Source organism: Pipistrellus kuhlii, unplaced genomic scaffold, assembly GCF_014108245.1.
Source record: "Pipistrellus kuhlii isolate mPipKuh1 unplaced genomic scaffold, mPipKuh1.p scaffold_m20_p_7, whole genome shotgun sequence".
In the NCBI taxonomy this organism is placed as follows: domain Eukaryota; kingdom Metazoa; phylum Chordata; class Mammalia; order Chiroptera; family Vespertilionidae; genus Pipistrellus; species Pipistrellus kuhlii.
The window spans coordinates 24,574,471-24,587,473 of record NW_023425573.1 but is presented as its reverse complement, the minus strand read 5'-3'; the positions used below and the strand labels follow the sequence as shown (position 1 = coordinate 24,587,473).

The 13,003-nt window shown below is 40.0% G+C and overlaps 2 protein-coding genes across 2 annotated transcripts in view; both read right to left on the bottom strand.

Moving 5' to 3' along the window:
- Positions 1 to 13,003, bottom strand: part of LOC118709344 — a 197,066-nt gene that overhangs the window by 97,159 nt on the left and 86,904 nt on the right. Inside the window, exons 28-30 of the mRNA XM_045575611.1 lie at positions 12,702 to 12,841; positions 11,233 to 11,280; positions 6,284 to 6,399 (exon numbers count right to left, since the gene is read on the bottom strand). Of these exons, the coding sequence (XP_045431567.1) occupies positions 6,284 to 6,399; positions 11,233 to 11,280; positions 12,702 to 12,841 (304 nt within the window). The remainder of the gene's footprint in view (positions 1 to 6,283; positions 6,400 to 11,232; positions 11,281 to 12,701; positions 12,842 to 13,003) is intronic.
- Positions 1 to 13,003, bottom strand: part of SP100 (SP100 nuclear antigen) — a 209,050-nt gene that overhangs the window by 174,122 nt on the left and 21,925 nt on the right. The gene's annotated exons all lie outside the window — the stretch shown is intronic.

Sequence of the window (13,003 nt, the reverse complement as noted above, 5' to 3'; positions counted from 1 at the left end):
CACCCAACTGTGTATAGTTGAGAGTTCAGGTCATGTTTTTATAATGTTAATTACTTTCTTTTTATTTTAGCTTGTAAAACATCCTTTAGCACTTCTTATAAAGCAGTTCTAGTGGTCATGAACTTTCTCGAGTTCCCTTTGATTGGTCTATTTCTCCTTTAATTCTATAGGACAGCTTTGTTGAATACTAATTTTCCTTAACAATTATTTTCTTTCAATATTTTCTTTTTTCATTTTTTTATTGATTAAGGTATTATATGTGTCCATATCTCCCCCCAACCCCCACTCCCATACATGCCATCACTCTCCAGTGTCTTGCGTCCATTGGTTAGGCTTACATGCATGCATACAAGTCCTTTGCTTGATCTCTTACCTCCCCCCATCCCAATTCTTCCCACTGTAATTTTACAGCCTGTTCAATGCTTTTCTGCCTCTGTATCTATCTTTTTGTTCATCAGGTTATAATGTTCTTTATTAGCCATAAGTGAGTGATATCATGTGGTATTTTTCTTTCATTGACTGGCTTATTTCACTTAGCATAATGCTCATCCACTCTCTCTTGATTTGCAAAAGGTCTGTTGAGTAATTTGCTGATAGTCTTGTGGGGGCTCTGTTGTATATGACATAGATTCTTCTTCTTTGTTGAACTTCCAATTTTGTTTTCTAATTTAATTTTGTTGCATGTTCTTGTTCTGTTTCCTGGACAGCAAACACTTGCTTGAAATTCAGGTCATATTGCTCCTCCAATCTCATTCCTCTGCAAAAGTTATTGCCCTGAAAAATAAAGACAAAAGTAGTGATATTTATTATTAGTGTCATTAAATACCTTGTAATTTAAGTATGATCAAAACTCTTGCCTAAAACCCTAAATTACATTAACCAGGTTAAGATTAAAAACTCATGTAGCTAAGAGTAATTTCTTTTTCCTAAGTGCATGATTATTTACTGTTATCTAGGTAAAAATGAAAAATCATTACCATACTCGGGACTCTTATTCGTTTGGCTTGGGTTGTTTATTTTATGTGTACAGCATCTTTTTATGGTTTCTCAGTTATGTAAACAGGAAAACATTACCTTTCAGCTCACAGGTCTTTAAACAAATTCCAGGATCATACCATTGGACCCCACACCTTCAACCCTGCTTCTTCCCCTCTGTCTGGAAGTTTCCCTATCCAGACACAAGGAGGAACTCTGCAGGGGGAGTGTTTTTCAGATAATTCATATATTCACGTTTCTTTAGGGGTAGTTACAGTACAGTCATTTTTGTTTTCTTTAGTGTACTGTTCACCTGAATCTTCATGATCCTTGATTCCTTGTGTTGGTATGAGTGTATATAAGTTAGCAATGTCTTCTTCCAGACTTTACAGGTATATAAGCCCCACATTTGCTTAAGTTTCTAGTAGTTATCTAGTAGCCAGAAATCATCTAGCTTTTTCCTAAGCCAGACTGCTGAATCAGATGGAGATATAAAGGGGATTATAACTCTTTCATCCTTCAACCTTTGCAGGTGGCATCAGCCTCTGCCATTCCCTCCTTCCTCAGAAATATAATACTGCTTTTAACCAACTGTGTTCACCATGGAGAAGTTCTATTTTAGAGCTTCACATTTGGTTTCTCCCAGGAGAGTCATAGTTATTTCATAGGTTAAGGAATTAATGGTTTTTAAAAAAACTGTTTGTGTGTCTTGATTATATAGTTAGGAGCTTGGAAATTTGTAGATTGAGTGGATTCACCATTAGATATACATTACTTTACCTCCATATACTCTAACAGAGGACATTATGGTGTCTTGGGTCCCCAAAGTATCAACTCATATATTGATTCAATAACCCTTAAAATTCCTGTGAGTTTTCTTTGTTTTGCATATATGTTACTTGAATAAATGGCCATATGTGCCTGTAGTGAAAAATTCAGGGAGTTACTATGGTATACATTTGCATAGTCCTTTCTTATAAGAAACTGCCATCAACAAGCTTCTGAGTCAAGAATTGGCTAAGGTCTGGAACGTTTGCAAGGAATGTTGACTCTTCATTGAAGTAACATTTCAATCATCTGATAATCTATCTATAATCTTTTTTGATGACATATATAAAGTAATATCCTTGTTAACCACATGTGTCTTGCCATAAGAACAGTATCTTCTAGTAGCTAATTTCTTAGACATCTTTGGGCCAGGGTCCCTGCTTGTAATTCTAAGCTTGTTGTCCATTACACAAATTACTCATCTTGCTATGACGGTTAACGTTGCCTCTTAGCTTCAGTTATTCTGGAGTCTTATATAGAGTCCTATCATTTATTTGTTAGGGAACCCAGCTCTGTAAATCATTCCTGCATTACTCCAACCTACATAGGACAGTCTGGACTGAGCATTTCAAGGATGCAGCTGTTGTCTCAACAATATATTCTTTATTGCCTTGTTAAGATGGTGTCTCTGAGGCATCAGAGGACACAGCAACCACATGGATGGAATTTCCAGTTGTACAGAATGAAGCCATGACATCTTTCTAAGGTTTTTGGATATCTTTTATAATTATTGGCCTGGCAGACTTCCTTTTAAAAACATATTTTTATTGATTTCAGACAGGAAGAGAGGAATATAGAGATAGGAAAATGATGAGATAGAATCATTGATTGGCTACCCCCTGCATACCTCCTTCTAGGGATGGAACCTACAACCCGGGCATGTGCCCTTGGCCAAAATTGAAACAGGCACCCTTCAGCCCGTAGGCCAACTTTCTATCCACTGAGCAAAACCGGCTAGGGCAAGTCTGATATTTCTTATTCCACTTCATCTAGTATGCACTGTGTGATAGCAAACCTCTAAGAGCCACACAAGAGCATATTAAAATCATTGCCCTTGGACCTTGCCAGGCTAATTAAACGCTGTGGCCCAAGAGAGTGTGCCTATATCAGCATTCCCCCATCACTGTTTCACCTTCTAACATTGTTTTTCCAGGATCTACTCCCACACACAATCTCCTGACACCTCTTAGTACATGTTGGCCAGACCTGCAGCTCTGTTGGAGTAAGACATCTCTTCAGCTAACAGTCTTATCTAGAATATTCTTAGTTTGGTCTTGCTGAGAAAACTCTGCATAATCTTCGTTCAGACAAGATGGTGGGTAGGGAAAAGGTCTGTTTACAAACAGGGACAGGGGTCTCTTTTGAAAGACAGTGGGTTCATAAGGATCTAGAGTTCAGAGTACTCAGGTGCATCTACTTAGAAAGCCCCACTCTGAGTTTCAGGTTTTCATGCATTCTTTATCAGGGATTTGACTTCAGCACAAGAGGCCACCATTGTCTTAGAATTCAGTCTTCTCTGAATTTTTATCACTATACAATTCTTATAGTTATGATTTCTTTCTTTTTAAATGCTTGACAATTGCATCAGTACCTCTTCCCCTACAGGTGAATGTTTATGCAACTGCACTGTTTTAGTAGCCCATGACCTATCAATATTCTACCTGTTACCATATAACTAGACAGTGATCCAACTCAGAACTCCATGCGTAGGGATGGCTTGCTAATATGATTATGTGAAGCTGGGTTCCGTAAAAGCAAAGTCTGAGATAAAGTCTCTTCATTAAGTGATTTATTGTGAGAATTCTCTCAAGAGGAGAAGGGATAAGGGAAGCAGGATACCATGGAGGGAAATGCTAAGCAAGATGTGGTCATAGCTGGGGAGCACAGGAACATGAATCACTTCACATGGTTAGTTCAGACTTGGTGCTGGGAAAGAACCCCCAACACAAAGAGATGTAACCTTCAAGTGACTCTGGCTCCATTTTCCCCAAAGCAGTACATTGGGAAGAGATGGCATGAGCTGCCAACATTCATAACAGCAGGAGAATGAGAAATCTGCCTGAAAGTGGGATTTTCCAAGGTATCCACTACACCAGTGAACCGTTCTGACTTGTTTACTGAATAGCAAAGACTTCTTTAAAATTCTTCTTAAATTCCTCCTTTATTAGGTCTGAGTTATTGTGCTGGAAAAAAAAAACAACAACACACAGACAAACATAATTATTCCCAATATCATGTCATTAGACAACTTACAATTGAAAATGATGGGGACTCTTGTCTTAAACACCTAAGTTTCATTAACCAGGTGAAGTTTAGAAAATCAAGCATCTAATTGTATCTTTTGTTTCCTAAGAGCATGATTAAGCCTTGTTGTCCAGACAGAAATGGGAAATCATTACTACATGGATGATTCTTAGTCATTGGCTTTGGTTCGTTTATTTTAGTGAAAGTTAGAAAAGTAATCTAAGGCCTTAGTGATAATCAAATATAACAATATGTACAATCAATTATCTTCATTTTACATTGTCAATTCTATTTCCCTCTGGTGATATTTTATATGGTTCATTTACATGCAAAGAAATCTGCAGTTTGGGGCCTCTGAAAGGCCTGACTGAGTATATTTGGGGGAGAGAAGATAAGAAGGATAACATGACTTTAGGAAGCAATTTTCTCCTTAGGTTTGGAACAGGGAGCACACCACTGTTCTCAATGGGCACCTGCCACCTTTGAGGAGAGGAATGAGCTCTCAGATGCCTGAAATCTGGTTGCAGGGACAACTTCTTATTCACTGATGCTCTCTCTGGTGAACTTAAATCCTCACTTAAAAAACCCAGCCATTCCCTGAATCTTTTCTTGTATAGGCTTGTCATAGGATAAGGGAAACTCTAAAACCTCCCAGTATCAGGAAATGCAGGCAGAGTGACTCAATGAGTAGAAAATGAAATGGAAGCAGGGAGAGCCACTTACCTTAGGATCCTGAAAGATGTTGTTCATGCCAAACACAAACTCCTCCACTTTGGTATAACAGCCTCCATTTAGTTTATTCTTTATTTCATCCAATGTCCTAAGTGTTTCTAGGCATTGAGAAACCTCTTGAGCCTGGTGAAAAATATATTAATAGGAGCATTACTGAGAAAGTACAATGTGTACATTCTGTGGATTTTCATAAAATCTAGAGGAAATACAAGGTAAAGGAAAAAGTAGCTCAAGCTCTCCCTCCCATGGGCCTTAAATCACAGAATTCACAGTGCCTGTGTCAAGATTGGATAACATTATGGAGCTTATACATGGTTTGTTGTTGTTACTCACATAATTTTGATGTGGAATATTTAGAAAAATGATGGTCTCAAAATGGCAATAGGCCTTTAGGAGTAGAAATTCACATTTCTGCAAAAAGAAGGAGACTGTGAATGAAAAGCAGTTTGGCAAGAGTCAACCCATATGCATGTCTAGGCAGATGCATGAACACAGTAGTCTTCTGGAAGTTTCCCCAAACAGGGATTGTTCTTGGATACTAACATGTAATAGCTGAGTTGCTTTTTTGTTTGGTTTCATTTTGTTTTCTATAAGCAAGTTCTGGTGAGTTTTCAGTGTGGTTGAGGCTATGTCAGAAGAGCAGGCACCCTTTGACACCCTTCCTCTCACCCATGAGTGTTTGATTTTTCATGTGAGCAGCAGGGAGATGTCTTGGGTCAAATACAACTCACCAACTTCTCTTTAGGCCCCATCCGTCTCGCCAGGACCTCAGATTCACTGTAACACTGCTGACTTCGTGAAGACTCCTCTATTGTGCAGAAGGTGCATCTCCAAGATTTCCTGAGACGTCAGATATAAGTGAGCAAAACAAGCCTAGAAACACCTCTGTTCCCACAGCTGCCAATGCTCTTTCAGGAATGGCAGATGGGCACAGCCAGGGAATGAGGGGACACCTCCCAGATTCTCCAGGACTCTCATGTGGTAACTGTGGTCCCTAGAGTAGCAGCATGGGTTTATTGGTTGGAAGATGGTGTCAAGGTGAGTGCTGGGCTCCCCTTTCCATGTTTATTGTGCTGAGAGCACAAAGAGCCCTGCCTTCATGCCTGGATGTCAGAGAGTGGGCCTTAACCTGTGGAGACCCTGTGCCTCCATTAACCTGTTGAGAACATGGAAAAATAAGGGAAACTATCCTTATTTACTGTCTTTCCTGAATAAGCACAGAATATAAACAACTAACATTTGCACTCCTGTGAACAGGAGTCTATGGTGGGATAGTTCTGGAAAGGACAGTAGTGATATGTAGGCAAAGCACCCAGCCTCCTAGAGGTGAGAAGAGAACAGTAACTTCCTCTGATCGCATTTTTAAACAGCTCCCCACATCATACCGCTGGGCCCTTTACCTCTGACCCTGCTCTTTCCCCATCAGAATACAAGGGAGACTGTATTGGGAGTATGCATAGCAGGAGGAAGGTCCTTGCAGGAGAAGGGGCTACATTTCACCAACCTCTTAGGGTCCACAGGTGGGATGTGACAGTCCCCATGAAAGAAGCATAAACACCAGCTGCATTTGAAGAGCATTCCTTCATCCCCACAGATCTTGCATTTCTCTGCGTTTTCCGGCTAGAAGGTAAAACAATATCTGTATCCCCAGTGAGACCCTGAAGACCAGTGCTGTGGGAATCTGGAACTCACTGCCTCTGTGGGAAGCTACATGGACAGTTATGTGCTTTCCCCTGAGCTGTGAGCCAACTGCATGAAGTGGATGTTTCAGAAAAAGTATTCTTGATCTGTGGTGAAGTTCAGGAGGAGTGACCTTTGTGACCAGAAAAGGTTTTCCTACAAAACCAGAGTTTCTATGGCTGACAGGGCAGTGAAACCTGATATTCCAGGATGAGCAGGGTTACCCAGGGTCCCCTGGCAAGGAGCATTGTTTACCTGTCAGACCCTTCCAGGGGAGCTTGTTGTATAACCCTGCTCATCTTGGAATTACAGGTTTCAGTGCCCCTGCCACCCACAAAATTGTTCAAATGAGCCAGCCACAACCTTCCAGGGAAACCAAGGCACACCTCACCCTCCACAGCCTCTGGTTACTCCCTCTGAGGCCTGCCTGGCAGTCCCTGCCCTCCTTTCTCAGTCTGGGAGTATATGTGACTAATAAACACCTGTCAATTCCTCTGTCAGGTAACAGATGCTCTTATTTGCCATCCCCCAGTCAGGTGGATATGCATCCCCCATTAATGGAGTGAAGAGGATATGATTAAAACAGAAAAACACTTTTTCCCCCTCTTTTTAAAAATAAAAAGCAACATTTACATATGAATCGAACGATGCTTGCTCCTGGTTCTGCCTTCTGAGATAACCCAGACAGTTCAAGAATAACTTGGTGATTATTCTATCTCAGATAGAAACATCCTGTCTATCCCATGGTCTACTGGAGGAATTTCTACCCTCTTGTGACCATCTGAAGTAACACAAAGGAGACTGGTTTCAGGACTGGCCCACCCTCTGATGAGTGCTGGGTGGAGGGAAAGCGGTCCATGGAGGAGCAGGAGGAAGCAGGAATGACAGCATCCAGCTTTCTCTGCCATGACTGTTTCTCTTTTTTCCAAATACATGTGGTCCATGCCATCCCTCCATCAGCCTCATTGCTGTATCTCTCCTTCTCTTCCTCCAACATTTAGACAGAATCCCTCAGGTTTCCATCAAATCACTCTCAAAGCTGCAGTTACATTCCCTATGTCTCCAGCTCCCAGATGTCCATCCTGTCTTTTGCATTTGTGCACATCCCTATGTTCCCCCAGCATCTCCTCCTGGGCTCTTAAAGCACATCCCAACCTCATCCAGGCAAAACAATGTATTATCCTGTCCCCACACCCACTATATGTTCTTTCCTGGTGCTTCCATTTCATAAAACATTCACCTTCTGCCACAAATCTGAGAATCCTTTCTCGCTCTATACTCCCACTAGCATCCAAAATTCTATCTATAAATAATCCTCCTCATGGTAATTGCTAAGCTTACTTTGTTAGTTCTTTTATCCTTCTAAGGTTCACTGAACATAGGTCTGCTGAGACCCTGAAAAATGGTTCCAACCCTAATACATAACAAAAAGTGGTCTGTTTCTCAGTCTTTATTATATCTCGGTTAACAACACACAAATATCAGAAATGTCCTTTTAGCAAATGGACACAAAAATTTGGAATACAGCTATGTTATTTCTCTTTGTTCAGATAGTAGTTGAAAAGTTGAAAAGTTGCTAAAAGTTATTTTGAGTCTTGTTCCAGACTTTTGGATGGAAATTTTTATCTTGGGGAAACAGGATTCTGGTAATTTCTTTTGCTTTTACAAGTGGCCAGTTTGTGAGCCTGGCCAGTGCAGCTCTGTGGTTGTGTCAACCTATGAAGCAGGTAGTCACAGTTTGATTCTTGGTCAGGGCACTTGCCCAGGTTGCAGGCTCAATACTCAGTCTGGCGAGTGCAGGAGGCAACCTATCAATGATTCTCTCTCACCATTCAAGTTTCTGTCTCTGTACTTATCCCTTCCTCTCTGAAATAAATAATACATACATATATATGTATTATTCCCATATATGTTTATTTCTCTCTCTCTCTCTCTCTCTCTCTCTCTCTCTCTCTCTCTCTCACACACACACACACACACACACACACGCACACACACGCACACATGCACACACACACACACACACACACACACACACACACACACACATTGATGGCCATATATGAGAAAGTACAAGGTTCAAGGAGCATCTTGCCAACAGTTGTCATTCAGTGTTCCAGATAATCCTGAATCACATTCCCAAAGAAGTATGAGACTGCCCTAGCATGGAGACCTGGGGCCATTTTTCTTTTCCTCTCTGTAGGGATTCACAGATTGCCATCATCATTCTTCAGAAAGTGCCGACCCTCTCTTCAGAACAAAGAAATAACAAATATAAGTAGTGCATAAGAATCTTGCATCCATAATCTTTAATCAAGTTTGGAACCCTTTTCTCTGAGGCTCTTTGTTTCTTAGCCCGGCTGTACATTTGAATTGTCAAAGCAGAGTATATAAAATACTAAATTCCTAGTCCCAACATCAGAGATTCTGAATCAATTTTTCTGGTTTGAGGCACAGGCATTAGTATTCTTCCTAAGTTATAGAATGAGTAACTTGTGTATCAAAATTATCTGAAGACATTTTAACAATGCTAATGTCCAAATCATAACTCAGAATAATTTAAATGAGATTTTGTCTAATAGTGGGATTCAGGCAATGTTATTTTTCAAAAGTCTTCAGGTGATTCCAGTGTGCAACTTGAGTTGAGATTTAGCCTGAACAAGTGTGAGTTTTAATGCTTGAGGACATAATAAGACAATGACAAATTGGCCTGTAATATCTATCTTAGGAAAGAATATTAACAAGAGTGAGGTCACTTATGCTGGGACAGTTGCTTTCTACCTACAGACTCTTCACCATGGGTAGTATGACATGACCATCTATCATTCAGGGTTCTGGGAACCATAAAGTACCACATAGATAACTCAATCACCTCCTGTAGCTCTTCTGGGACACCACCCAAAAGTTAAAATGAATTCAGTGCCCTTGATACAGAAGGCTATCCTCATCTCCCTGTGATCAAAATCTTAAGATGGCACCTGACTGACTTTTCACAGGAAGCTGACTACCAGGTACTACACCTACATTGCTTTAGTGTAAGCCAAGAATCCCCTTCCTCCAGTCGTTAATTTTCCATGGTAGACAATGAAGTTGAAACAATCCTTAAGGTCAGGGATATTATTTTAATGTTCTTCAATGAAAATTGGGCATTTTTATGCACTCAATATTTATATGTTGAATGAGTAAATAAATGAGTATTATTTCACTTAGGAAAAGAGATTACATGCTATCTCTTTAGTATATATTAACATAAGATAAGTGATTGTTTGGTGGCATATATCAGGTTATTTGAAAACACAGAAGCTGTCACCAGAAAGTACAGGTGGCCCTTACCAGGATACAGGAAGCTATTGAGTGGTGCCATGAGTGACATTTAAATTTTCAGAAATCAGGAGGCTTTACCAACAAGATAAGTTCTGGGAGGCAAAGAGGATCTACAGAGGTGGTAATGGGTCCTAAGATCTGTCACTTTGGGTCATTTCTGTTCTTGATCAAAGAGACACAAAATATAGAGGCAATTGAACCTTGTTGCTGCAAAGTATTGCACTCATGGATAAGGATAGAACCTTATGGAACTTGAGTACTAGCTCTTTTAGGTACTCCATGTTGAGTAACTTTGGATACATGGAAAATGGTGGAGATAACTGCTGTTTAAAGTAGTCTCTGAATAGGTCAAACAACAATTTATCTTCAATAAACCCAGTGGGTAAATTGTCCCAAGGTTTGAGGCACAGGCATAAAGACTGGAGGTTCAAAAGAACCAGAATTTCAGTTAATATAAAGGCCTGGACTTCACATTTCTGGAATATAAAGTCTCAGTAGCCAGCTATGTGCAACCTGTTCTAGAATTTTCACCTCTCCCTCTTTTTCAAGTTCTCATTCATGCCCAATATTAGAGAAACCATCACTTTGTCTTGAATCTACACTGCACATTATATATTGTGTTTGTTGCCTTAATAGCCTTCTTCCATAGAGGGAGAAATCACTTTCATGGATAGACAGGTGGCCTGCACAGCCCCTGAGTAGAGCCAAAGGGGTGGCATTAAAGTAAACAATTTTCCAGGTCAGACCCTCATGTAAGACACATCAGTCTCCCAAAAGCTCCCTCTCCAACAATACCATCCTCGTGAAAATTCCCAATAATTTCTGCTTGAGAAAGAACTCTGTTTGTCTGTGTGTATGTTTTATAGAAGGTTGGAAGATGATGTAAAAAATCAGAAGAGAAATATGCTTTGAGTTTCCCACCTTAAGAAATAGTACATAGTTTTGTATATGACCCAATATAGACTCTGTACTAGATCAGGTTCTTCTGATGACAGTGGGCAAACTTTTGCTCCAATCAGATTTCATTAAAGTTAAAATATAGTAACATTTATGAAAAAAATCTAGGTTGAGTTAAAGATGAGCCTGTGACATCATTAAGAAATGTCTTTATGTATTCCATACTTATGTTTGCATTTATAACTTGGACTCCCTGACAACATCTGCAACTATAGCTAAAACTTAGCTTTGAGATGGCTCCTTACTATTCTCATCTCAAATGGTTTACCATTCAAGATTGACCTTGCATACAACCTAATGCTCAATGAAACAAATCTGAAGGCACTTGCAAAATAAATAACTTAATTAAATGAAATAAAGTCAGGGGAGAGGAGAAGAGGAAGAAATGTTAAATACATAACTGAGAAACCATAAAAAGATGCTGTACACATAAAATTATTACTACAATGCTGAGCATTGTAGTAATAAGCACTTGTATAAAGTAATAATCACCTTTTTTATTTTGCCATATGTTCTTGGAGGTTTAGGCAGACGTTTTTTCTGAAAGATAAAAAGATCCAAGCATATGGTTAGCCTATGTTTATGTTTTGTGAGACAGACATTGCAACCTCCTCCAAAATATTTCTACTTGATGTCCCACTGTCAGCTCAAACCAAGACATCTAAATGAGACACCATCTCCCTCTACTCACCAGTTCTTCTACAATAGAACAGTAGTTCTCAATCTTCCTAATGCTGTGACTCCTTAATACAGTTTCTCATGTTGTGATGACCCCCAACCATAACATTATTTTCATTGCTACTTCATAACTGTAATTTTGCTACTGTTATGAATTGTAATGTAAATATATGATACACAGGATGTCTTAGGTGACCCCTGTGAAAGGGTCATTTGACTCCCAACTGGGTCTCAACCCACAGGTTGAGAACTGCTATTCTAGAAAGAAGATTAACTACTTCTTTAGGAGGATGGGGATTCTAGGCTTACACAATCAATGGTACGCAGAAAATCATCTTCAGAACCTTTTTTCTTGCTCTTGTGCTTTCCCCCTAAGTCTTAAGAGCTTTTTATTCATAATCTCTTTGACCCCTCTCACCTCCTTTCTATATCCACCAGTTCTACTCAAGTTTAAGTCCTCACACCAGGGCTATTCAGTCATTACGCATGTATCCCATACCTACAGGGTGTAAGACACTCTGAAAAATGTTGGTCTCACAGAGATGTATAAAACTAGAGGGATCTAGGAGAATAAAGGATTGCATGGAAGGACAAGTATAAAACTGTGATAAGGGCCTTAATAGTGAGTTCAGGAAGCCCAGGGAAAGAATGACAAGGCAGGTCAGTCAGGGAATATTCAGAGAGGGTAACATTGGAGCTGAGCATTGTAGTTTAACTATAGGTTTCTTGGGCTGAAAGACAGTGAAATCATTTCTAGGCCCCATGTTGTCTGAGATACTATTTTAAATATTTCTCTTCCCACCTCAGGAGACCTTCCTGGTTCTGCATTGTTTATGCTATGCATTTAAACTCCCTAGACTTCCATTAAATCCTTCCACAAACAACCCCAAGTGATGGATTATGCTCTATCACACACAATCTATCTACCTCAACCCACAGAGCCACATTAGTTATGGTTCCGGTTTTCACACCATTCTTTTTCTGAAGTGACTTCTGCACACGTGTTTGGCCATAGACTGCCTCCTTTTTTTCAGTGCCTAAAGTTGTCTGCAAGCACCTGAGTCAGAATGACCTATCCCTCCTCCAGGATCCTGCATCTACCTCAATATAGCCTCTTTGAGAAATCAATGTGCTGCCATGTACTAAGTTATGAGTGTGGGATAAGCATAATGTCAGGGTTTGGGGTGTTAGCTGTCAATCAACATATATTTGGCAGACAAAAAAGTGACCTATCTTAGAGTGCAACCAGGAAAATCACTTCCAAGCTCGTGTCACTATAATACCTCCATCAGCCACTTTAGAGTTTTTTCATAGCAGCGCACGTTGTTTTTCCAGTTACAGGTTTCGTAGCCTCCTTTAAGTTCAAATTCATGCAGAGTGAACCAATTTCCATCCTGGCTTCTTATACACTTCATCATGGATCCTGTAAGACCAGGGTAAGTTGAATCTGAAACCTCTTTGTCCTCAGAGCTCAGACACTGGCTTCCCACTACATTGCAGCTGAAGTCACCCAATTTGGGTTCAAGATCACTAACTAGCAGAAAAGTCTGGCCTCACTGTTCATATTTGAGAATCCCCAAACCCA